At 37.7% G+C, this 27,995-nt stretch overlaps 1 protein-coding gene across 1 annotated transcript in view; it reads right to left on the bottom strand.

Moving 5' to 3' along the window:
- Positions 1-20,334, bottom strand: part of LRRC9 (leucine rich repeat containing 9) — a 96,630-nt gene extending 76,296 nt beyond the window's left edge. The window contains exons 1-9 of the mRNA XM_060098074.1: positions 20,287-20,334; positions 19,805-20,023; positions 19,041-19,181; positions 18,449-18,512; positions 18,093-18,163; positions 13,130-13,312; positions 10,768-10,923; positions 7,108-7,304; positions 6,048-6,179 (exon numbers count right to left, since the gene is read on the bottom strand). Of these exons, the coding sequence (XP_059954057.1) occupies positions 6,048-6,179; positions 7,108-7,304; positions 10,768-10,923; positions 13,130-13,312; positions 18,093-18,163; positions 18,449-18,512; positions 19,041-19,181; positions 19,805-20,023; positions 20,287-20,334 (1,211 nt within the window). The remainder of the gene's footprint in view (positions 1-6,047; positions 6,180-7,107; positions 7,305-10,767; positions 10,924-13,129; positions 13,313-18,092; positions 18,164-18,448; positions 18,513-19,040; positions 19,182-19,804; positions 20,024-20,286) is intronic.
- Between the last annotated feature and the right edge of the window lie 7,661 nt (positions 20,335-27,995).

A 27,995-nucleotide genomic window follows, 5' to 3' on the forward strand; every position in this document is an offset into this window, starting at 1 on the left:
GGCTTGGGGTAAGAGAGGCTTGGAGAGGCAGGGGATACTTAAGACAGGTCTTGGGTAAGACGTTCAGAGAAGATATTTGAGCTAAGAATTGAAGGAGAAGTAGGGGCCTGCTGTGTGAAGATCTCAGGAAAATGTACACAATGCTCATTGGCTCTCTGCTGCCCTTGCCTGGCCATGCTCACAGTAATAATTCTGGCACTGTCTTAAAGTAGCACAGAATTTAGATTAATTTGAAATTTAAGGGAGGGGGTCAACTGTATGGTGACAGATGGAAACTAAATATTTGGTGGTGAGCACACTGTAATGTATACAAAAGTAGAAGTATAATGTTGTACACATGAAACATATAACGTTATAAACCAATGTTACCTTAAAAATAAAAAATAAATTTGAAAAAAATGGATCAGTTTGAAAAGGAAGTTAAGTGCTCCTATATGGGGTACATCTGCCTTTGAATGAGATGACTGGTCCTCACTGGGATAATCAACCAGGGCCTGAGCATGGGTGTGGGCTAAGATCACAAAGGTAAGCTTCCTGATGGGTTGTCTCTTCCTAAGACTAACATCTGAGCTCCTAATTTAGAGCATTCGCCTTTCTCACTAGCAAAGACTGAACCAGTGCAGCTAGGAACTGCCCAGTTACTCTTCCCCGAGAGTTGAAAAGTGAGCTGCCCAAACCAAACTAATCCCAGAGGAGCTTGCAGTCTGGTACAGGAGACAGATAGAAATAGTGCTGCAATCCAGCATAATGCTGCTAACTAGTTCAGAGGGAAATAGGGATTTCAGAGGGAATGCAGTGGGAAACCTACAGTATCATATACAGGGGGATCATTTCCTGGGTGGGCCTAAATTAGTCCAAGTCACCCCTAAACAACATGTCCTGGAACCACTGAAACTCATTATTACTTGCACTCTAATTGTTATTATTATCATTATTATTGTGCTCTGATAGAAACTAGTGCTATAGGCGTTTTATGTAGATAAGGTTTTTGTTATAAAGTAACAAAAGGGTAATCGAGAATTGCCCTTGAGAGTAATCAAGAATAGATGGAAGTGATGAATGGACAGTTCCCTGCTTCTAGCCTGGTCTCCCAGGAATGCAAGAACCAGGAATGGCACAGGAAACTCCAAGTAGTATGATCCTTTCATAGAGCTTTTCTTTGGGAATTAAGCAGCTGATCCCTTCCTCATATGGAATTCCTAGAGCCCTGGAGATAGGGAACCCTGGTGCTGAGAGGACAAGGGCTCTGTGCTACCTGGGGTCACAGAAGTAAAGCAATTAATTCAATCACCTGGCCACACCGTAGATGAGAAAACATCATTCAGAGGCTGCAGTACTGCTGGAGGAGGGAGAACAGACCTATGCTGATAGAGAAGTACTGAGACTTACAATATTATCAGTATGTCACGGAGGATGATAACTTCTCACAGCATTGCTGAATATGTGCTACATGCAACTGGGTAGCATGTCGTTACTGGTCTGATGTATACACATTTTAGTCTGAACCTGAAATAATGACTCTCTAGGACTTTGTATAAAATAATATTGAAATCTGCTACACCTTTCTTTCAAAGAGTCTGATAGATTTAAGGGCAAAATTCAAACTACCCAACCCAGCCTGCAAGACCCTTAATGATCAGGCCCTTGTCATGTGGAACTACTGAGTTCTCCGAACATATTATACTATTTCCACACCCTTTCACATGCTGTTTCCTCTGCCTGCAAAGTCCTTCCTCTAATTCTTCGTATAGTTAACTTCTATCGGTCCTTCAAAACTCAGATCAAAGCATCTCCCTCAAGTGCCCCCACTTCCAGAATACTTTCTCTAACTCACCACTCTGCTTTGATCTTCACACAGTTGCCCCCTCCTACATTCTCCATGTGTACAGTCATCCCAGAACTTATTACTATTTCATTACCATAGTCTTCTACAGCAGATTGTAGGCTTGATTAGAGAGGGAACTATATCTTATTTGACTTTTATCACTACCACCTAGCATAGAATGTGACTTATGGTAGAAGCTCAGTGGATGAATGCTGAGCAAGTGAACAAAGTAGAAAAGACTCAAAGATTAAAAAGATGCAGTCTCTATCTTCACCGAGTTTATAAACCAATAAAGTGAAGAAGTAATAGGACAAGTACAAGCAAAATTATAATAGAGTATAAGATAGGAGAGATAAAACTCAGTGCTATGAAGATTCAAAAAGAAGAAGAAGAAATGACTATAGCTCATGGAGATGACAAGAAAATTCCTCACAAAGGAATGGCTTTTGATGTCATCCTTGAAGATAAAGTAAGTTTTGACAGGCAATGATAGAGCCAGGGCCTGGGATGCGAGGCATTCTAGGTGAAGGACGTAGAACAAAGAAAACCACTTATGTGATGGTGTACCAGGTATATTCTAAGAGCAGTGAGGCATGCACAGTTCAGCTGACTCTGAAAGGGTTTGAAAAGGGGTTAGGGTAGTTTGGAGACTATACAGTGAAGGACATTGAATGTCAGGGTGAAGAGTTAGAATGTAATTTGGAAGATAACAGGTTGCTACAGGAGGCTTTTGTTTTGTTTTTAACAGAGTGCTCTTGGCATAGGAAGGGACTGGCTGTATGTAGCAATAGTCTAAGAGGAAGGTTATGACGGCCCATGTGCGGGAGATTTTGGTTACAAAGAAGGAGAGAACGAATGCAAGAGACATTATGGAGAGAACCTGTGGGTCTTAGGCTGATTGGATATGGAGACTGAGGAAGAGAATGGAGTCAAGTATGGCTTCAGTGTTTGTTGTGCCTCTATGACTAAGAGGGTGGTAGTGCTACAAACAGGAATGGAGGAGTCAGAAGGAAGGGGTGGTTTGTGGGCAGGAAGAGGAAAACAAAAGCAAAAAGATTAATAACTAAATATTTCTACATCACCTTGTCTAATCCTAACAGTAACCTTTTGTGATAGTTTTTTATTTTCTCATTTTACAGATGACATTCAGATGAGTTAAATAACTGTTTTAAGACTATGCAGATAGAGTTTGAACCTAGGCTTTCTGACTCTAACCCCACTGTCTACTTTTTGCTTTACAGCTGAGTTCCCTTTTAAATGTGTTGAGTTTGCCTTGCCAGTTGGACATTTGGCTAGAAATGTCTAATAGGTAGAAATTCAGGACTGTAGTAAAGGAGAGAGATTGTAACTTGAAGTAATTTTTGAAGGTGCAGGAGTAGAAGAGACTGTCAAGGGAGAGTGTAAAAAGAAAATAGGAAATGTCTAATTACAGGAAAAAAAAGAGAGAGAGGTGAAGTCACACAGAAGGAATGGCTAACAGCAACAAGATCTGCAGAGGTTAGGAGAGTGAGGGCCCCTCATGTCACTGGGTGCCCTCACTCATTCAGTAAGACCTGAATGTGTGAGCATCCACAGTGGTGATATACACATTGACTAAGATATTCAGTTACACAGAGAGATGCCTACAAACATTCATAAATAACCAAATGATGCACCCACTTAGCAAATGTAGAATGTACATGGTTTTAAATGGCTGGAGCTTAATAAAATCTATTAAAATCACTTCAAAATCCTAAACAAGCATTTAATAAATACTGTTAACTGACTTGCTGACTTAAACCATATCAAAAACAAATATAAAACAGTATAAAACAAAAAGTCTGAGTTTCTGTAGCTCCCTAAAACAGTACAGCATGAAATGTTTATATATAAAAAGCTAGATAAATTACTGAAAGTTATTTTATAGACAAAAGTGAACCTACTGAGTATCTATATATTGATAGGGAGACTTCAATTAGTTATCTATTGAGTTATGAATCCAGCCAGCCCTATGCTAGATGTAATGACTTATAAGGCACATCCTATCTGTCCCCAAGGAGCCCACAGAGCCACTTATGTATTGTTTTGTGGTACTTTGAAGTTATTTCTTTAAATTGTAAATGCCATGTATCTATAAGCAGGTTAAAAAAGCTTCTCAAGCACAAGGACAGCATCTTTGATGCATTGGAGTCCCCATCTGATAAATGTTGATAAATGTTGTCTGATGTCAATAGATAACTCAGTTGGCAATACAGAGGTAAATAATATGATCTATAATGAAAATGCTGTAGTGGCAACAATCTACTCAACAGGCAAGTCTCTGTAAAATCAGGACTTTTTTAAACTGAAAAATAAATCTCTTCAATTTCGTAAAAGAAATGAAGCTAAGAAATATACAACGATATACAATTAGAAATCTGCAATGCTCTTTTACTATAAACATAGGCTTTTCTGGTAGAAAACCTTTATGTTTTAGTTCTAGCTCTACTCCAGTACTTTTTATTTAAATGCTAAATATTGGCCTTAAAAATATTAAAGAAAAGTCAGTGTTTAAATTATAAAATGACCAGATATGTACCACACAGAGCAATTTAAAACACTTTAATAGTTATTTCTTAATATACATAAATGATCAGAGCTAAGGTAGCCAAGCTTGTAGTATGCTAAAAGTAACAAACAGTCCTTGAAATTCTGCCAACATGTATTTGATTTTCTCCTTAAAATGGATCAAGGTTATTTTTATTAAAACCAAGTAAACAATTATTAATGCTTATTAAAATCCACCAAAGCTATCTAAATTACTATCAGGCTGACACGGTTACCTAAATGGCTTTTCAGTTATTTTGCTTTTACATTTTTTTCCCACTAATGTACTTGTTTTATAAAGAGCTTACTTTGCGATAAGTTAAAAAGAAACAAATAGTAAAAAACAATTCTGCTTAGGTTGAGTGAATACAAATGAAAGACTGAAGAATTATGCATACATCCTGCAGAGAGACACCATTCAATTCTTAACACTTGAAAAATCAAGGCCTCTACTTGTTTACATGGGAACTGGGATGAATACCTTTTATATCTTTGTACATAAAAATCAAATATTGTGGTTAAGCAACAGTGATAACTGTTGGGCAAATGGATCTACTGATACAAAAGAAAGTATTGTAAAAGATCCTTTTGTCCCTTGGGCAGAGTGTCTTAGACTTTTCCACCAAGGGTACACCCAAGGCCCTTCAGAAGCTTTTACTCACAGAGGTGAGTTAGAGCCACATCTAATAGAATCAGGGGGCTTGGCTTAAAGTAATGGATAATAGTCACACATTTTTCTGTCTAAAAGGTTATTGTAAGTTTTGTATTTTACTTCACAAAAATCAGTGTTTGTTTCAACACTGACTGTGAGTAAAACCATCCTCTGGGGTGATATATCAAGTCCATTCTATAGCTTTACATGTTTCCTTGTTCACGGGCTTCTCAATTTTGAGAAAGTAACTGCAGAAATATGAAAGTTATGATATTTTTGTGCCAAGGCTCTCTTTTTTTAGGATCATTTTTTGGGTTGTACCCTCTAGTTGAAGCAACACAACCACTTCCTTGTGTCTACCAGTAGGCCTTGATTCTGAAGTGTGGATGCCTTTTTCCTGTTTCCATTTTGGGTGGCTTTGCCATTTTTGTCCAAATGGGCTTTTCTCCCGAATTCCTGGTTTTTAAGTGTCTGCCTTATTTTAACTCATAAAGTCTATGTGCACCCTGGCTCTATCTAGCTCTAGACAACTGGTTTCACTTTGATCATGGACCCCCAGGAAATTTACTAGGCAGCCTCCTCCAGTGTTTGCAACTTGCTGTTGCCAATCCTGCTTTGCCACGCCTTCCCTTTTCTAGCCTCTCACCCAGTATTCAGAATCCAGGGCTATATTCAGTCCAGAAATAAACCGTATAAACATACATAAAATTTATTCTTGACCATAAGCTTTTCTAAATTATATTCTGCTCTTGGGCTAAGGAAAATTAAGTAAAGAGCAAAGAAATACTATTAGGATGTTTTCAAGTTAGCTCATGGCAATAGTATAAACAGAGAAATGTATATATGGTAAAGTAGGTAACTGCCAGTTTTCAGTGGATGAATACTCTATATGGAAAGTGTTTTGAAATGGGACATTTTAAGATTTTTCTAAGTTGATATTTTGGTTGATGATCCTAAGCACTTAAAATTAGTTTTAAAGCTATAACTAAATATCAAAAGATTTACCAGTCATCAGATCGAGTGCCTTCTTCAAAGTGGATGTTTCCCACAGTCTCCAACTCAATTAACAAAAATGGGATTAATAAACTATGACTTTTCTTCTTTTGTTTTACTTCAGTACGATAAATTCCTTCAATTCTATTTAAGAAAAAAATAAAGTTATTAAAATGATCTAAAAATCACAACATTAAAATTCATGATAGTTTCTTCTAAGCTGATGTTAAAATATAAGGCTTTCATCAATGAATAAAGAAAGCTTGGTGCTAACAGTTAAACCAAGTAAAAGACATTCTGTTTTTGGCAATTAAAATCACCTCAAATTTTGTTAACCTCAGAGTAAGTGAAGGTTAGAAGACTCTCCTGGCTCCACCATTTATGATTCTCAGATCTTAGACAAGTCACAACATTTTTCTGCTGCAACTTCTTAGAAAATGACAAGATTGATAGTACCTACACCTGAATAGGCTTTTTTGAGGATTATACGCAAAATATATGCAAATATGCATATATGCAAATATACGCAAAATATATGTAAAGCTCTTAGCCAAGAGCTTGGCACAGAGTAAGAACTCAATAAATATTTGTTATTATTTTGTTACTATTTATTATTACAGGGCAAACTAACTTATCCACTTAGCGCCTTAGTAAATTTTAAAAAAATTCACAGTACTTACTAAGTCTTCTTGCTTTATGTTTATGCTTTATCAACCTGAGTTTCTTTCTACATGATTCCAGACAACTTTTGTATGTGCTTTCTGCACCAGTAGCAGCTAACATTAAAAAAAGTAATGTTTTTAATTTGCAGACACTAAAGTCATGATGTGACAAGAAGCCACTCAGGGGAAGTCCAGTGTTCCTAGTAAAGTATTGCTTCTGTAAAAAACTATATGCTAACTTTGAACCAATGATGCCTACCTCTACTAAGAACTGGACTGGAAAAACACGTCATGTTTTACTTCATACTTCATACTCTCCTGAAGGAGAGAATTGAGCTCGACCAGTGGCCCAGAACATTCTTTTCCCTCATGTTTCAAATTTGAACAACTAGATAATTCATTCAACATACTCATCTAGTTTTTTGTTCCAGAATGTTACCCTTCCATTCAAGGCATTTAGTTTGGTCACTATCTTCTGCTGAAGACTTGGTTCTTCTGTGACAGTTTCACAGTTTTTTGATTTTTCAAGCTCAGTTACTTTATTGTTACTGGATCTATCATTGTGCCCTTTGCCAGATCCTCTGAGTTCAGTCAGTTCCTGTTCCAACTGTTGAAATCAATGTGCCGGAGAGCAAAATCGTTCAGTGGAATCTATTAAATATTTAGTTAACTTAAATTAACAAAGTAGCAATCTAGATAATAAATAAGCCAAACTTCATAAAAACATGGCAAGCATGTGATTATAACTTTAGTACAAGTTTGGTCAACCAATTTCTCTTGACCAAGTGAAAGCCAATATTAAATACTTCAGACATGGCAGTTCTCTCAATTGAAAATAAGAAAAGCAAAGAAATAAATTTTAAAATATTATTGATGAGTTAGCTTCTAATAAAGCCAAAGTAAAATGATAAGAAATGCTGGTTTTGGAACAAAGAGAATAAACTTGAAATAATGTGACTTTTATCACTCCTACTTTTCAATTTTTCAACTACTTCGGTATTCTGGGAAACAACATAAAAATACACACAAGCATGGATATAGGGGTGCACATTTTTCTCTTTGCCTCAGTCTCCTGTACGGCTCAGCACAGCAATGTCTTTATTTAAAATTTTGATATTTGTGATTTTTTCTTGTTGTTCATAATGGACTTTTTTTGCATTCATTTGTATTTTAAAGAAATATTATAATAGGGACTTCCCTGGTGGTGCATTGGTTAAGACTCCATGCTCCCAATGCAGGGGGCCTGGGTTTAATCCCTGGTCAGGGAACTAGATCCCACATGCATGCCGCAACTAAGAGTTCACATGCCACAAATAAGGAGCCCACATGCCACAACGAAGACCGGTGCAACCAAATAAATTTAAATAAATAAATAAATATTTTAAAAATATATATTATAATAAAGTGTATGATTTATCTTTTTTTTTTTTTTTTTTTTTTTTTTTTGCGGTATGCGGGCCTCTCACTGTTGTGGCCTCCCCCGTTGCGGAGCACAGGCTCCGGACGCGCAGGCTCCGGACGCGCAGGCTCAGCGGCCATGGCTCACGGGCCCAGCCGCTCCGCGGCATATGGGATCCTCCCAGACCGGGGCACGAACCCGTATCCCCTGCATCGGCAGGCGGACTCCCAACCACTTGCGCCACCAGGGAGGCCCTGATTTATCTTAATTATGGAGGTTTTAGACCTTCCCTTAAACTTTGGGCTCAGGGTGAGTGCCTCATTTGCCTTACCCTAACCCCAGCACCATAAAATGGATTTCAAGATAAATTGTACTGTACACAGAGAAGTGCATACAAACAGAAATTTGCTAAGTATCTGTACTCCTTTCTCTATAATGGCTACATACAGCTGTTAAAAAAAATGAAGTAAGCGTATTTTATAAAAATACCTATAGTTTATATAATCTATAACTATTATTTTTCACATATTAATACATCCATTTGCACATAAAAATGGCAGATATAAAATGATTTCCATATACTGGTTCTCCTGTGATTTTTTAATTCAAATAAATAAATTATGTTAATGTTTTAAGAATACCTTTCTGATTATAATATGAATTTAAACCTGTTCATTTCAGAAAGAGTACTAAATATATTTTTAAAACTTGATTTTTAATGGCTACATACCATTCAATCTTAAGCATGAGTAATTCTGCCTTTCTTTTTAAACATTTAGTTAGTTTCCAATTTTTTGTTGTTATTAATAGTACAGTGATGAATATTCTCATATAAATATTTATCCAAATCTTCAAATAGAGTGCTAGAAGTAGATTTACTGGGTCAAAGGCTATGAGCATTTTTAGGCTGTTAGTAATATACATGACCCAATTACACTCTCATCAGTGGTGTAATAGTGTCACACCTATCTTCACCAGGCAGGCTATGACAAAGTTATAGGTGAAAATGGTTGCTTGTTGTCTTATTTCATATTAGGAAATTAATAATCAGATTGAGGTCCTCTTTCAAATGTTTTATTAGTTTTTATTTCTTCTTTTGTAAAATCATAGTTTATGGAATTTGCTTAATTTTTCTACTTGGATATATACTTCTTTGTCTTCTTTAAAATTTTTTAATTAATTAATTTATTTTTGGCGGCATTGGGTCTTCGTTGGTGCACATGGGCTTTCTCTAGTTGCGGTGAGTGGGGGCTACTGTTTGTTGTGGTGCACAGGCTTCTCATTACAGTGGCTTCTCTTGTTGCGGAGCACAGGCTCTAGGCACGCGGGCTTCATGAGCTTAGTTGCTCCGTGGCATGTGGGATCTTCCCAGACCAGGGATTGAACCCGTGTTCCCTGCATTGGCAGGTGGATTCTTAACCACTGTGCCACCAAGGAAGTCCCTACCTTTTTGTCTTGTTTTATTTATGAGTACTTTTATACTAAGGATATTATGTTTGTCCTTCATGTTTGTTGAAAACAATTTTTCAGACTGTCGTTTATTGTTTATTTTCATTAATGTGCTTTTTAGTACAAAAGGGTTTTACTTTTTTTTTTTTTCAATCAAATCTAAATTCTGTTCCCTGTGATTTCTAGTATTTTTCTTATTTGGCAGGCTGAGATCAGTTAAATATATTAATCCATACATTCTTCTGCTTTTTTATGTTTTCATTTTTACATTTAATTCTATTTTCCCCACTGTATTTACTTCTAGTAAAGTATAAACTAAGGATCCAAGTCCCCTATTCCCAAGTAGTTTGACTATTTTTGTAACACCATTTTTTGAATAAATCATTATTTTCTTATACCTTTTTTTTTTAATACAATAAGCTCTTATATATACAAAGTTCTGCTTTGAGGTAAGTAATCCTTCTTCTTCTTTTTTTTTTTTTTTTGTGATACGCGGGCCTCTCACTGTTGTGGCCTCTCCCATTGTGGAGCACAGGCTCCGGATGCACAGGCTCAGCGGCCATGGCTCACGGGCCCAGCCGCTCCGCGGCATGTGGGATCTTCCCGGACCAGGGCACGAACCCATGTCCCCTGCATTGGCAGGCGGACTCTCAACCACTGCGCCACCAGGGAAGCCCAGTAATCCTTCATTTTTCAGAGTCTACTTTTAGTAAAGGAAATCCAATTTATTCTAAATAAAAAAAGCACATATAACTACTAAAGCACAAACTATTAAAGTATACAACATTATGGGAACTTTATAACAAGCTATACTTTAATAGTATACAACATACAATAGTAAAGTAGTACTTTAGCATTTTAGATAAGGAAATGAATTTTGAGCACAGCCTGCTGGTATCTAATAAAAATGTAGTGAAATAAGTCTAACAGATCTCTATAACTCACTGAATCATATTGAATTACACAGCATTTTAAAAATTTTATAAATTAATATGCCTATACCTTTTTAAAATTGCAGATTTCTAAGCACAGAATGAAGCTCAGTTAAGTACCTAGAATCAAAACATTTTCAGGGCAAACTTACTTGAAACTTAGTATTAATTTTAAAAGGTATGCATATTTATAAATGTATACATACATATAAAATTTAAAAGATAATCGTATCTTATCTGCCAGTTTTCTTAAGACAAGGCTATTGAAATTTTACAATATTAAATCTCACATTTTTTTTCAAAAAGCTGAATAATTTTATTCGTTCTTCTGGCACCTTCTGTAATTTACATTTTTGATCATTCAGTTTTTTAAGGTCTTCATTAAGATGCCTCTGAACAGTTTTTATACGCATATTGTAATACATTATTTTTTTCATTGCTGTGGTCTAAAAGTGAGAAAAAAGGTTAGCTGAAACAAAAAACATTATAGGTAATTATTAGTGGTATTATATGAGTGTGGTATGTTCTATATAATTATTTTTAAGTTTTACATGCTCAGTTACTAATAATGATATTAGTTGAAATGATAATGGCTACAGAGAATTCTCTATTTAAATTTAATAAGCAAAATATAAAACTTCAAAGATGTTCTTTGTGTATAATATTTTAAGTATGAGGCATATTTACATTTACTTTCAGTGACAACATAGAGACTATAGAAAGAACTCAATTTACAAAATAGTGTCATTTAGCTAGTGTGGCAGTACTACTGAAGCTAACATATTATTCCTATTTGATTAATTTAGAGAAAAATAAATTTAAAAGAATAAAAGCAAATGTAACATTATTCAATTCATTTTTTAAATGCATGGCTAAGAAACAGGATTTCATGGGGTTTTTTTTCCCAAATCTATAAAAGAATGCTCTAAATGAACTTGTTTTAGATTGAGCAAATTACTAAATTGTCAATCTAATCTAGTTATCTTGAATTCCTTAATATCAATGGATCATGCAGTTACTAAAGTTTATCATGATAAATTGATTAAATCCACCATTAAGAAATATACCAGGTAAATGGTGCTCAAGAGTTATATTAGTCAAAAAGAACTAGCTGAGAAGAAAATAAACAAATCAGGTGCATATTATAATGTGACCTAGTTTTAACTGTTTACCTGAAATAATGAAGGCATTTCTTTTTATCAGGAAATCTGTACCTCAAGGAAGTTGGAAGGCTTGTACACTGTTGTGTGATTTATTTAGTAGAGAGTGGATAGTCAAGATCCCAACAGAATTATGGATAGTCAAGATCCCAACAGAATTATTTGGCATAACAGATAAAATGGAAACAAATATAAGGCTTGATGAACAGACAAAAGAATTCCCTCTCCACACATAATATGAAATTCTGAAACTGAAATCACTAAATTCTTCTGCAAAAAAATCAGGCATTCATAACATAGAAGAGTTAAGGGAATAAAGGCTGTTTTAGGGTGATGATTAGCAGATAAAAATTCCTGATCAAGAAGAGCTTGTTTCTCAGGTGCAACTGAGTAGAAAAAACTGTAACTAAGGAAATGGCAGATGGTGTTTCTTGATTTTTTTTTTTTTTTTTTTTTTTTTTTGCCTACAAGTGGCAAGTAAAGTCAGAACTTACCTACCCAAGTGACACACTTCCCCATCCACAACATTCCCTTGGTGATTCATCCAGTCCTCGGCTTGGTATCATCCTTCTGCTTTCAATTCCCATATCTTTATCTCCAATCCAGGCAACTCTCTTAAATAACAGTCTCATATATCCATCTTGGATATTCAAAAGATTGTTCAAACTTTATATGCTTAACATTAAGCTGTGATTCTTCCTTCTAAATGTACTCCTCCCATACTCTTCCTCATCTCATCAAATAGCAACTCCTTCCCTCCTTCAGTTGCTTGGGTTAGTTGCTTGGAATTATTCTCTACCCTTTCCTCTACACTTCAGATTCAATCTATCAGCAAATCCAGATGGGTTCTACTTCTAACTACTGCTACAATTACTTTTTATTTATTTATTTATTTATTTATTTATTTATTTTTGCTGTATGCGGTCCTCTCACTGCTGTGGCCTCTCCCGCTGCGGACCACAGGCTCTGGACGCGCAGGCCCAGCGGCCATGGCTCACGGGCCCAGCCGCTCCGCGGCACGTGGGATCCTCCCGGACCGGGGCACGAACCCGCATCCCCTGCATCGGCAGGCGGACTCTCAACCACTGTGCCACCAGGGAAGCCCCTACAATTACTTTTGATTACTTTTTACTCATCCAAATGAGAGGAGGTTACTTGTTTCATTTCTACTTTATTTAGGCTTTATTAATTTTCGTATATATAGCATTAGTTTAATTATTCTTAACACTGATAATTTTTCAGATTTTCTTCAAGTTATACATACGTTTAAACGTTTTTCTATTATTTTACCTTCAATACTGTCATCAAAATTGAGATTCTAGTACTAATGTTGTTATCTGTATGCATCTATGTGAAATATCCAGCTCACTGGGCAAAAGTAGAATTGGTGACAACACTGAGAAGATAATACTACCTACCACATGTTGACACAGCCAGAAAGAAGTAGTTAATTAAACTTAAGACACAGACACCTGATTAGGTATGCACTTACATCTGCCAGTTCCTTGATTTGCTTTGCTGACACATCAAACGTGTCAAGTCTTTGAAGGCAAGGCAAATGATATAACACATGTGTGGAATAATTACACAGCAGACAAACTGGATTGGTTTTATACTGAGGATCATTGAGACATAAATCCTTTAAGTGACGCAGCCTGGTTAAATTAGTGAGGTCCTAAAACAACAGCAACAATAATGGTCAATTGATTAATTGCAACTCTCCATTTCTAAAGGAGGCATTTTAGCTCTTAAGATCACCCATAATTTAATGTAATGCATTCTAATTATGTGCTTTAATATGTTAAAGTTATTTAGATGCATAAAGTGTTATTCTCTATTGAAAAATATGTTAAATACATGAAAAATGGATCCACAATAATTAAGCAGCAGACTCTATATAACTATACTTTTTTTTTTTTTTTTTTTGCGGTATGTGGGCCTCTCACTGTTGTGGCCTCTCCCATTGCGGAGCACAGGCTCCGGATGCGCAGGCTCATTGGCCATGGCTCACGGGCCCAGCTGCTCCGTGGCATGTGGGATCTTCCCGGACCGGGGCACAAACCCGTGTCCCCTGCATAGGCAGGCGGACTCTCAACCACTGCGCCACCAGGGAAGCCCATAACTATACATTTTAAATGTAAAATGACAAAGAGTATTTACTAAATCATGTATTCCACATGAAACCTTGAAGCCCATTTATTCCTTAAGACACCATTCCCTCTCTGCACAGCCCCTTTGCTAACACATGCCCCAGGAGAAACAAGGATGTAGGTCTCCTACGTCCTTCACCATACTCCCCACAACGACCACCCAGGAACACAGCTCACTGTTTTCCTCAGCCTCCAGGCCTGCTCTTCTCACCAAAGGCTATGGCACCTATGTTTTAGTATAATTAACACTGAACTCCTGATTTTTAGGGTTTTTTGGTTTGAGGTTTTTGTTGTTGTTGTTTGTTTCTATAAATGCCCTTTCTGCCTATTAAGGACAACTGAAAGCTAGCTTTCTCCTGAGGGCCTCATTTTCCTCACAGCCTCTGGAGGGGTAGGGGTTGACCATGCACTTCCAGACCAATGTGATTCTTTAACATCTTTTATCTTGAAGTTCAAGTCACTGTTTACACCTTCCTTTATTTGGCATCTGGCCCTTGCTTAACTCTTCAGTTTTGTCTCTTCTATTTAAACCCTGACATTTTAGGTTTTAGCCATACTGAACAACTTTCAGAATGTCCCAGACCCTTTAGACATTCACTCATGCTTCTGCCTTTGAATGGACTGAACTTCACCCCAATTTTACCTTTTAATCTGTCAAGACTCAACCTAGGTATCATCTTCTTTGAGAGCCTTGTTTCATCCCCCAGGCTTGGGGTAGATGCTCCTCCTACGAACTCTCTTAGCCACTGGGCTTACCTTTGTTATAGAATTTATCACACCCTATTGTCAATTATCCACAAGTCTATAAGCCAAGGGTCTGTATGTGCTTTGGCCCTCAGTCCACAAGCTAAGAATGGTGATTGCATTTTTAAAGTGTTGGGAAAAAATAAAGAAGAATGTGTGACAGAGGCCATATATGGTCCACAAAGCCTGAAATATTTTCTTTCTGGCCTTTTATAGAAAAAGTTTGCCAATTCCTGAGATAAACTCTTTGAGAACAGGGTTTGTTTCCTGTTAACACTGCATTCCCAGCACTCAGCATTTAGAACACAGCAGGCACTAAATAATGTGAATTGAATTGAATGCTTATTACTTTCTATCAACCTCTAAGACACCCTCACATTTTTCTCAATAATAGTATTACTAGGGTGGTGCCTGGGATAAGAAGGTACTATGGTAGAGTTGGACTTAAATGAATGCAATGCTAGTTAAGAGAGTCAATCAGAATTAAAGGAAATCCAAAGCAAGGACCAGGAGGCACTAATTTAGAAGATAAAGTATCAATACAAATGGAATTGGGAAGCAAGTAGTGAAATCAGGCTGCTAGAATTAAGAGTAAGACAGGGTGAGGTGGATAATGTGTGTCCAAACTCTCTCTGGACAAGTGAGAACTTGGCTTACTGGCTGGACCTAAGGCTATGGCTAGGCCCATGGCATGAGTGGGACTAACTAATCAGGGTGACTCTAAAAAGGAGATTTCTGAATAGAGTTGTGCAGAGAATTATTTGGTCAAATTCTGCAGGGCAAGGAAGGTAAACCATTGACTATGCTGAAGAGTAAAGATACTGTTTGATTTCTGGGTGGCTGTGTTGCATTTGACCATCAGTCTGGGCTATGGCGGGTGTGAACTTTGAAGTCTTACGCAGGAATCCTCCACCTACACTCAGAAGTTAGATGATGCTGGAGTCTATGAAAGCGCATCTCACTTTCATCAGGATAGTATCTTTTTAGGGTGACTGGAAAGGTTAGACATAAAAATTCAGAATAATAATATTTCAGGAATATTCCTAATATGTGGATAATAAAGGTTGCTCTGAGTCATGTTCAATGTTTTTATGAGAAGAAGCCATAATTATTATAGAGAGCTTTTTTAATTTTATGCCATACAATGAATCTTCACAGTAATCCTATTTTTATCCCCATTCTTTTGATGAGGAGATTGAAATAGGTTAACATAATTAAAGTGATAGTAATAATAATAAAATAGCATATCTACTGAGTGCTTACTGTGTTTAGTCATTATTCTAGGAGCTTTATATTATTATTTCACTTCAACTTCATGTTACCATTGTATTATGCTGCCTTTAGTTTGTGGTAGGGCTAGAAGTGACAGATTTTTCTGCCTGTGCAGCCTCTGCTCTTTACCACAAGGCTGCCATGGCTGGCCAGGGTGAGATAAACTTCCATATGGCTTCTTGGCAGGGTGATACCTTATCCTCCCAGCCTTCTGCACTTACCTTCTTCAGCCTCAACTCATGATTCTCTCCCTCATTCCGTTCCAGGCACAGAGGATTTCTAGTTTTCTATATTTGCCACACTCTTTCCACCACTTAGGTCCTTCACACCTTTGCTTGGATTGCTCTTTCCCTAGGTAACTCCTGCTTATGTCTCATTTGTTAGCTTAAACATTACCTGCCACAGCATTCTGAATTTATCTTTCACAGCTCCCTCTGATCTCTGCTGCTGATGTTACTCAAATAACATTGATTTCTTACCTCCACACCTTTTTGCATATTGTTCTTCTCATCCTTGGAATGCCTACTTCCCACTGCGTTGTAGAAAATCCTCCCTACAATGCTTGTTGAAATTCTGTCAACCCTTCAATGTTCACATCAGATATTTCCTCTTGAATTTGACCAATAAAATTAAATTTTATTGAAATTTCTTTTAAAGGTGTTTATAACATTCTGCCTCATTCTATAGATTTTTGGTGTCTTATATTCTTCTCTGAGTAAAAGAATGTCTACTTTAATATTGATCAATTCAAAATTATTTCTATGGCTAATTTGCTCACTTATTGTCTAGAGGAAGTGTTTGAAAATGTACCTTCAGTCTGACACTGTCAAAATTATGAATGCCATATGCTTTCACCCACGTTATATACCATAAACATTGTCTTCTTATTTGTTTTTTCTCTCTCATGTATGTGCTTGACAAATGGTTATTGAGATTCATTACAAGTCAAGTACTGTTTTAAGTATTGTGGATATAGCAGCGAACAAAACAAGCCAAATTCCTGTACTCATGGAGCTTGTATTCTAGTAAGGGTTGTGGGTAAGTGCCAATAGGAAAAATAAAACAGGGAAAAAGTAATGGAATGCTTCCAGTTGAGGAAGGTAGTAGGGGTCATTGCTATTTTACTTAAATTAGGCAGGAAAGGTGTCACTAAGAACATAACATTTGAATAACATCCAGAAAGAAATGAGATGAGCCATGAAGATATATGGGGGAAGAATACTCCAGCAAGTGCAAAGGCCCTAAGGTGAATGTGTCCTAGATATATTTAAGGAACAGTGAGGAGACCAGAGTGGCTAGAATGATGAAAACAAAGGGGAGAGTGGTAGAAGCTGCGGTCAGAGAGACAGTGGGGAGACTAGATTATATAGAGTCTGGTGGGCCATTGTAAGAACTGACTTTTACTCTGAAAGAGATGAGAAGCCAAGGGAGGGTTTTGAGCAGAAATGATTTGATCTGACATATTTTTTAAAGGAGTGGGCTTCTATGTGGAGAACAGACTGAGTGCAGTGAAAGGGTAAACACAGGGAGAACTGTTAGGAGGCTTTTTTTTTTTTCCAATGATGCAGGAAAGAGATGATGGTGTCTTCAACCAGGTTGATAGTGATGCAGGTGGTACAAAATGGTCAGACTTTGGATATATTCTGAAGGTAGATAGAGCCAACAGAATTTGCTGAGGGACTGGATATGATGTATGAATGAATAAGAGGAGTCAAAAATGACTCAAGGACTTTGGCTTAAGTTATTAGAAGAATTGAGATGACATTTAGAGAAATGGAGAAGCCTGCAGGAGACGAAGGTTCGGTAGAGGGGAAATCGGTTTGAGTTAGGATAGGAGATGTCTATCATTTGGAGTAGTTGTTAGGGAAAGTAGAGATACCAATTTAGGAGTAATAAGTGGATAAAGGTATTTAAAGTTATAAGATGATTAGATTAGAGAATGAATGCAGATAGAAATGAGAAAAGATCTTGGACTAACTTGGGGCAACCCATTTTTTAGATGCTAGGAGAGGATGAAAAACCAGAAAACCAAAGAGGTGTAGCCAGAAAGGTGGGAGAAAAACTAAGAGAAAGTGGTATCCTAAGAGCCAAGTAAATAGTTATTTGTTTGGTTTTAATAGTGTCAGATCATTAGGGCCAATTTAATCAGGTGACTCTCAAATTTCTGGGAGTATTGGGTAGTCCAAAACAAATTACTCTTTAAGTGGGGACTATTTAGTCCATTTTCTGCAAAAAGATGGTTCATGATACAGGTTGATGAATAAAATAAATTATTCCACTTAAACATACCTTGAAAGAACATATTTGGTTACCAGAAAGGTTTAATCTTTCTAGTTGTTCATTGGGATCAAGACATCGACCTTTAATTAAGAAAAACAAGATGAGAAAAAAGTTAAATTTCTCATTTTACCTCCTGTTCATATCTTGTCATATTTCTGAGTTGTATGTGACCATCTTTTCTTGCATATAAATGAGACTAACAGTAACGTTGTATAATTAATAACCACTGACCAATGGGTAGTATTTTCACATCCTGTAATTATAGATTTAGAAATGCTTTTCAAAGATATTATAAGACTGTACTTTTCATATTGACAAAAAATTATTGTAACATTATCTCATATTCCAAATGAAACTGTACATACCAATGCTGCTTATTAGATTTCCAGCAAGGTTGAGATCACTTAAACTCTTCAAAGTTTGCAAGCCCTAAAATTTTAGACAATATATAATTTAGAAGAAATCATTAAAATCTATGTTTGTAAATCATCTAAGCAATCTGGTTAGTTCTCCAGGTGTTCCAAGCACCAGGTGCTGTTTACTTTACAAGCTTAGAAGTAAGTCGGTGCCTCAGTGAAGTCTACTTTGCTCTCTGGAACCTGGAAAGAATTTTTGAAGGAGAAGGGAACAGGGAGGGAAGTAGAGAGGAAAAGAGGAGGAGTAGCAAAAAGAACACATCACACAGAGTGTGTTTAAAATCTTAGGCAAGTTATATACAAAACTTCTCTAAACCTCCTTTTTTTTTTTAAATCTTCAGAGAAGAAATAACACCTTACCTCCCAGACATGGTGGGAGGAGTAAAGAAAATGATGCATACGAACTTCTCTATATGTTACAATATGCTACATACACATTAGTTCTTCTTAACTAAGTAAGCTAGTCATGAATATTTCTTGGACATTGTGGTTATACTCTACAGGAGTTGACTTTAAATATAAATCACTGAAATTATCTTACCTCAATATTTTTAATTGCATTGTGGTTCAGCCAAAGAACCTCCAATCTGGATAATTTCTCTAAATTTTCTATTTTAGAAATTTTATTAAAATATAAGTACAGTTTTTCTAAATTTCTACATTCTTGAATACCTTCAATTTTCTGTTAAAAAAAAAAAGAGGAGCCTGAATAGTGTTAACTTGCGTTTTTCTATTAATCCTTCAATAAAGTAGATTTTAAGTACATTTTCCTTAAAAATCACATTTTCAGAATAGATTGCAAAATCAACACCCAGCAAAATGAACTAAAATATAAAAAATCATACAATCCCTCTGCCTAAATACTATTTTCAATTTTCATATTCTTTTTAGATCAACTTGATACCTATTTTTATATGGTTATAATCATAACCACATACATTTTGCAATATTGCTTTTCAATATAGATGTTATAATTTTCACACAACCAATAGGGTCAAAGTAAACCAATTTCACTACAAAGCAGTACTGGGTATTATTTGATCTGATTTGATTACTAAAAAGTAGAATGTGTCTATGTTTTGGCTCTTTATTTCTATTTTCTCCTTTGTATAAATCTATTTTTATATTTTGTCCATTTATCTGTTTTTGTTTTGTTTTGTTTTACTGGGCAAAGGGTTTAATTGCAATTCATCATGTATGAATATATCTGTTTTGATCCATGCCTCAAAAATATACTTCAATGAATTATTTTTCCAAAGCCAAAGAACTCAGCATAACCTCATGTAAGGTTATGTTTAGACTTACCTCTATGCAGCATTCGGCAATCCAAAGTTCTTTAAGCCATAAACAAGTTTCTAGTCCTGAAATTTCTTTTATATCTTGAGCAACAATTGTGAGACTTGTTAAATTAGGAAATAATGATAATCCAACTATACGAGGATACCCTGAGAAAAACATTTCCAGTTTTGAAGTATCTGATCCTTCTTGTCCAATCATTTCATAAGATAAACCATTGCATAAACACTGTTTTCAAAAAAGAAATTGGATTATTACCTGTTTAAGATAATAAAAAATTATTTTTGCTATTAGAAATTATAAACTGTCAGTTTCACTGATGTCATTTTTCACTCACAAGAAGAAAAGTTGTGTCATATATATGATTTTTCTCTACTTCCAAAGATCATGGTGTAGAAGAAACCTCTAGATAAGCTCCAGAAAGCAGTGTAGAAATGTTCCATTTAATATTCTTACAAATGTAGTTGAAAAGAAACCTGGCTTTGACTCACCAGTTCTTTAATTATGTCTTCTTGGTTTAGGTTTTCACATTCAATCATCTTCCATTAAAAATAAAGGTTATAATAATGTATCTGTTAAGGAAAAGAAAAAGTTGAAATAAGTACTAGAGTCATGCCGTATCATTTAAAGGAACCTTAAAGTTACTTAGGTGGAATTACTCACCCGTGGCTTGACATTTTCCAACAGTACATTACCAAGTATGTCTGGACCCCAAGAAAGTCCATTCCATCTCTGAAGTTTTCTCTTAGACAGTTATTTTTTATTCTGAATTTAATTCTCTCTCTCCATAACTCCTCCCCATTCACTGTCATTTTACCTCCTGGGTTCAAATAAAACAAGCATAATTTTTCTTTCACACTATGACCCTTTAATACTTGAAGAGCATAGATAGTCATCTCTCATCTATACCTTCACCTTGCCCTCAGTTCATGTCTTTTAGTTCTCTCACTAGAAAGAGCCCTGGTTTTCTCCCTTGAATCAGTTCCAGTTCATTCATCCTATTATACTATGGTGTTGCAAACTGAATACAGTTCTCTAAGTATAGTTAGCAAAGAAAAGAATCTTCAGGGCTTAGTGACATACCATAGGCATGGTAATAAATGTTTATTAAAATGAATTAGTCAACTTCCTCATTTTAGATGGTATGAACTACTAAATACCTAAGTAGCTTCAATAAAATTTAACCTAATTTTTCATAATTTTTAATATATTCATTATATTATTCCAGACATATACTATTTAAAAAATATCGGAATCCTGGTTTTAATATGAAGACATGACAAAGCAAGATGTAGAAACTGTATTTATTTGTTTATTGTGATTCTACCTTTTACAATAACTCCTCCACAGATATGTGTGTCCATACATGTGTGTATAGATATAGAATAGAGATAAGTATGTGTGTTTATGATTATGCATACATAAGGAGAAAATATGTAAAGATACATACTAAGTTGTTAACATGAGTTACCTTGGATATAGGTGAAAGCTTGTGTGGTTATAATAGGCATGAGAGGTTGGATGGAGATGGATCTAGGTAAAAAGAAAAAAAAACCCTACACTTTAAAAAAGCATGTTTAGTATTGTATAATATGAATATATAACCATTTACTTATTCATTCTACTGTTAGTAGACATTTGGACTGTCTCCAGTTTGGAGCTGAATAGTGTTTCCCTGGACATTTTTATTATGCAGGACATAGGTACAGTTTTCTTTGGGGTTTATACCTAGGAGTAGAATGAGAAAGAAACTATTGGTGCATAACATGGATGATTCTCACAAACACAATATTGAACAAAGGAAGACACAAACACAATGAGTACATACTGCATGACTCCATTCATATAAAATCTGGAAACTAATCTATGGTATTAGAAGTCAAGATAGTCATTACCTTCCAGGGCTGATTGACTAGGAGGAGGCAAAAGATAGGTTCTGGAGTGCTGATGAAGATAAATTTTTTGATCTAGGTGCTAAAGGAATGCATTTACTTCGAGAGAATAAAATTAGATACCTAAGATTTGTGTGGTTTCTACATACATGTTATGAAATTTTACGTAAATGTTTATTTTTTAAAGTATTTATATGCTCACTTTTAATCATTTATGCAAAATTTTATACATGTACAGGTGTACATGTAAATTAAAACTTTAAGAAAAAAAAGATGGTGACTTGAGGCCATGTATTTACCTATCTTCTCTGCTCAAATCTCGCTGGAATGACTATGGAACTAGGAAAGTAAGAAAGGAATGTGTGGCAGTGCTAGCAAAAGAGCACTGATGGCCAGAGATATTGAGAAAGGTCTTTTGAATAAAGATAAAGCAGATGGCATCAGACTGAGAGAAAAAGCCCATCAGTACAGACCAGCCCAAAATTCAAGGTACCAGAGGAAGAAATTTTACAAAACTATCCTAAAAAATTCCCCAGGGCTTCCCTGGTAGCGCAGTGGTTGAGAGTCTGCCTGCCGATGCAGGGGACACGGGTTCATGCCCCGGTCTGGGAAGATCCCACATGCCGTGGAGCGGCTGGGCCCGTGAGCCATGGCCGCTGAGCCTGCGCGTCCGGAGCCTGTGCTCTGCAACGGGAGAGGCCACAACAGTGAGAGGCCCGCGTACCGCAAAAAAAAAAAAAAAAAAATTCCCCAAACTCAGAGCAGCAGTGATTGGGAAGAAAGTGGCTGTGGGCCATCCAAAGAGTCCAAATCAAAGGATTTTGAGATCTGTATCATGGTAATGTGCACAGCCTATATTTGTACTCAGGCTTTGTAAACTGGAGACATTGCTCCACTATGCTGAGGAAGGGATCCCAGCTAGCACCACAAAGAAAAGTACACCCATCAAGTTATCCTCATACATGGAATCTCTGTTCATTCACTCATTCATTCATTTATGCATTGAGGACTGATATCTACCAGTTAGAGAATAATAGATATGGGAGAAAAGAGAAGACCTCTTTGATAATGTGGAATCTGGGCAAAGAACTGTGGAAAATGAGGCAGTACAGGCTATGAGGAATCTTGGGGAAAAGCATCAAAGCCTGGGGAAAAGAAAATGCTTTCTACAAACTTGACATGTTTGTAGAATAGCAAGTGAGATGATGTAGCTAGAGCACAGTGAGGGAGATGGAGACCGGTAGGATGTGGGGTCAGAGAAGTTCTGTGGGGTCAGATCATGTGCTATCCTATAGGCTTTTATGAGGATTTTGGATTTCATTATGAGTAAGATGGAAAGCTGTATGAGGATTTTGAATGAAAGAATAACACAAGCTGTCTTAGGTTTCAGAAAGGATCGCCCTAGCTATTCTGTTGAAAATGGACTGTAGGGGTTGAGGGGAGAAGCAAGGAGATCAGTCAAGGGGCAGTTGTAATAACGTGAGAGAGGATGGCAGCTGGAATAGGGTGGTAGTAGTGAGGATGGTGAGCAGTGATTAGATGATGGATCTATATTAAAAGTAATATTGATCATTCCTTCCCTGCTTCCAATTGGCAACTGTCTCTTTACCCCATTCTTGGACAACCCCCAGATATTACAGCATAGGAGTGGCCAGGCAAGGGAGCACGTAGCAAGGAACAACCTGAAGGAATTTAGATACTCCATCAGAGGCCCATACAGAGATGCAGGCCACAGTCTTCCCTCCTTAGGTTTACTTGGATGGCACCCCAAGTAAAGGAGGGCTTTGTAGCACCTCTTCTTATCAGAAGAGAAGCCCCTACATTCTGGTTTAATGTCTGTGAGCACCGAAGGAAAAGTCTGTCTGCCCACCACCACACGAGGGATAAAACCTGCCTTTAACACCCCCAAAGTGGACAAACAGCCATCCAAGTTTTCTAGTCCAGGTCCAAGATACCTATTACAGAAGAAATTAACTGCTCCCTTCGTTATTCACTAAATTATCACGTATACTTGAGCCTAATTTTGGACTTTCTAATCTGCTTTCCCTTAGCTCTATCTATTCCTACAGTATTATCCTGTATTAATTACTGTGATTCATGTTGTAAATTTCTATCTCATTTTCTTTTTTGGAAATTTCCAGTTATTCTTTCATATTTATTTTTCCAAATAAGATTTATGATTATTTTGCATTTAGTTTTTAAAAATTCACTTGGGATTTTGACTGAGATTCGATTGTAAAGATTAATTTAGGGTGAACTTCCATCTTTACAGTATTGAGTCTTCCTCTAGAACAAGATATAACTCTCCATTTATTCAAGAAGACTACTATGCATACTTGGGGTACCAACCTTTTCTTTCACTTCACCTTATCTTCCCTTCACCAATGCCCTCATTTAGGAAAAACCTTGTTGTAATTCAGTAGTTAATTAGCAAAACAAAATTTAACTTAAAACCCCCAAATTCTATAATTTGCATAACTACATCTGAATTATGTGATTGTGCATAGTTAATTATGCATAATTATGGGCCTTCCTGGTATTTACAAGTCTTGTATGTTTTCTCCAATTACAAGTGGTCCCAAGGCTTCCAGTTTCTGATTCCATCAAGAGGTGAGTGTCCTGATGCCCAGCTTGTACCCACTCTTGTGCGCCTTGGGAAAGCTCTTTTCAGGGCCTGCCCATCTAAGAAACTACGGATCTTCTCTAGTTTCTCCAGGGAGCCAGGAGCCACCAGGAGCTTCTATACCTTTCACGCTTCCAATCTCAAACCTTGGGTTGATCTAGTCACCTCTGCTCTCTGCTTTGGAGTGCTGCTGGAAGATTTCACATGGCCAGTTGGTCATGTGAGTTGAAATCACTGCAAATGTATGGTCTCTAACTTGAGTTGAATCCAACAAAAGACATTTTATATTTTCCTCTTCAACTTCCTCTCCTAGGGAGTAGGACTAGAGATACAGATCTGGGATTCACAACGTCTGGAATATTCTAAACTTTTACCACTCTTCTCAAGTCCTCTCTCTCTCAGCAGATGATCTTGTCCCCATTTTCACAGAGAACAGTGACACCATCAGATATACACTCCTTAAATTCCCATACCTCTTAAAATATACAGTTGACTCTTGAACAATGCAGGTTTGAACTGCACAGACCCACTTATATGCAGATATTTTTCCACAGTAAACACTGCAATACTACATGGTCCATGCCTTATTGAATCCGAGGATAAGGAGGAACGAAGGATAAGAGGGCGACTATAAGTTATACATGGATTAACCCCCAGTTAATCAGTTCAAGGGTCAACTGTATTTCTTTCACTTTCTGATTCCTGTCTTAGTAAAAGTATTCTTTCTCTTGCCCAAAATGAATCCCTTTTCCTGTGTACTCATCCCATCCTCTTCAGTCTCTTTCAGAACTTTGGTCTGTCAAATTTTCCTTCTTTTCATTTATTCCCCTCTTTCTTTCTCTAGGGTCTCTTTTCTCTCCATATATGAACGTTAGGTCATTACTATCTTTAAAAAAAAAAGCTCTCCCATCCTGTATTCAATGAACAGCTGATTTTAGATCCCTTTACAGGAAAACTTTTAGATATAAGTCATTAGTACCATATTATAGCATTAGGAAACATTACAAAAGATATGTAGTCGTTAGCAATACTTCAGTACCTGTATTCAATTCTCAGTTTACTGCAGTCTCAGTGAGGACACCTCAGGCCACTGCAGTTTCTTTTTCCAGGTCAACAATAATCTAATTGCCAAAGACACTAGACATGTTTCAGCTCTCAATTTGACCCTGTCATCGAATCTGATGATGCTGATGGCTCTTTTTCTTCTTTGGTGTGACTTTTTCTCCTTGGCTTCTCTCTATTTGTTATGTAAAACTTATTTTCTGATTAATAGTTTCCTTCTTGGTGAAGAATTACTGATTTTTATCTTCCTCTTTTCTGTGCAACACCCAACTACACACATGGAAAGCTCCACCTGAATGTGTCTCAAACTCAGTATGTTCAAAACTGAACTCTATATTTTCCAGCCAGCCTGCTTCTCCTAATGCATGTTTTCTTTTGGTAAGTGACACCATTCTTTTAATCATCCAAGTCAGAAGCCTGGAACTTATGCTCAACCACTCTTTTATTCTTTCCCCCACTTTTGCTCACTCATTAAATCTTTCTGCATGTACCTCTTAAATGTCTATCATGTTGTTGTTGTTTTTTCCTCCCCTCTATCCAATTGCCTCTGCTTTGATTCAGGCTCTCATCACTTCAACTTAACCAGTGCTTTCCCTATAGTCCCACTTCCTGCCAATCGATCCTCTACTCGACTGTGACAGCAACCTCCTGAAAGGGAAATCCACTCACGCTGCTCCTCTTGGAAGGTATTCATGGTCTCCAAACTCTAACTCCTGTCTACCTCTCAAGCTCATCAACCACAAACTCCCAGGAACAACCCAGGCTCTGGCCACAACTATAGTTCTCTGAATGGCATGGGGTATTTCTGTTCTTTGGCACGTGCTGTTTCCCCTCCCTAACTGTCCCTTGACTTTACGGCATACTCCATATACCCTTAAAGATTTAAATCAAGGGTCTTCTCTGTGAAGACTTTAATTCTCTCTGATAGTATTATAATCATTCTTTTCCTCGTGACTCCAATTAAAGCCAGCATATGCCCTATATACAACACCTGTTCCACTGTATTGTGATGCTTCCAGGTCTTTCCTCCTTGACAGGTTACATGTTCACTGAAGGCAGGGACAAAGAACCTACCACAGTGCCTGACACATGCGTGGTGTTTGATTAAAATTTGTTAAATGGTTTGAATTAATTGTCATGCCACAGGGTCCTATATGGTATAACTTAAATACTTTCTGTACATGACCAATCAGAGTAGAACAATAATTAGAGTACAAAGGGCAATGTTTCTGTCTGCCATGAGAGCTGGGGAGGGTGTCATTGTGAGAAAATCAAATTTCTTTTCTACAAACTAGAAGCCCTGTATGGTCAAGTAGTTTCCTCCCTTGGGTACAAATGGATCAGAATCCATCCATTATTACTGATGGGCCAAAAAACGCCCTTCCAGCTCTAGGTGAGCAATATCAAGCGTGTCAAGGAGCACTTCGTTCCCTCAGTAAAGGCTGCACAGGTGGCTGTGGGCCACCCTCCCTCTCCTCCTCCTCCTCCTCTTCAGCTTTGCTCTGGCAACCATGATGGCCTCAGATAAAGTCATGTCACTGTCTCTCATTATCATCATCGCCACTGCACCGTTACAGGGGTCTTTTGACCTCAGCGCTGCTTCTCTCGTCTTCCTCCCAGCGTGGCCAGAGAGAGGTAGGGGAGCAGAGACTCCTGGGGCCTGCCTACAGGTGAGGTACTCCCAAAGGCCACCAGGGGATAGTCACTCACCTTATCCCAGAGAGAGGATGGATTCCGGGGCAATCCGAGACAGAACAGAGTCCACTCCCATTTCTTAATCCCTGTCTTGCAGCAGCAGGCACTACATCCTCTCTACCGTGGGACCTGGTGTGTACACACTACCCCGCTGCGGTTGCCTAGGAAACCCGCCCTCCGCCTCCTGCGACCTCTGGGTGGGGAGGGGGGAAAGGGGCGGGGAAAGCGGTGGCCGACTCGTTCTGGATCACGTGGTGGCAAGCTCCAACCAATCAGCAGAGGTCGGGGTCCACCCGGAAGACCCTGCTGGTGATCCTGGGAAAGGGTGGGGAGCTTCCCTGCAGGTAGCTTTTCACCCACCTTCGCCGGATCAGAGGCCCGGACGGGAAGCGACGACTTATGGCGGGGATCTAGCCGTTTCCTCTTCCAGTCTCGGCTCTTTCCTACTGAAAATTTTTGACCTTCATTGGAAGCCCGGAGCCTCGCTGGACTTGAACCCCAAAGACACGACGCTGTGATGTCAAGGCGGCCAGACGGCCGGAACAGGCCCTGATGCCCCCCGCGCGCCCTTGGTCCTTTGGCCCGCTACCACCACCCTCCAGGAGTGTAGCTGACTGCAGCCCGAAGCCGCTGAGCGCAGAGCGAGCCGAGTGGAAGGACAGCGCAGGCCTACGTAACGCCCTGGTGCCCTTCAGAGAAGACATAGGACCTCCAAGGGTCTTCTTGTAGTCCGTCGACAGGCTTTTGAGGGCCGTTTAAGTATTCCAAAGTGTACAGGAGACCAGAAAATTTTACAAGGTAAAATTTAAAGAGGGAAAGGAAAGAACTTTTAAAAGAGTGGGCAAAGGGGCTGAGAAATGAATGAACTTAGGCAAATCAAAGTAACTGCAGGTCTCGTTTCATTTTCTAGATCTGCGCTGTCCCACAT

The sequence above is a fragment of the Mesoplodon densirostris genome, chromosome 4 (assembly GCF_025265405.1).
Source record: "Mesoplodon densirostris isolate mMesDen1 chromosome 4, mMesDen1 primary haplotype, whole genome shotgun sequence".
Classification (NCBI taxonomy): domain Eukaryota; kingdom Metazoa; phylum Chordata; class Mammalia; order Artiodactyla; family Ziphiidae; genus Mesoplodon; species Mesoplodon densirostris.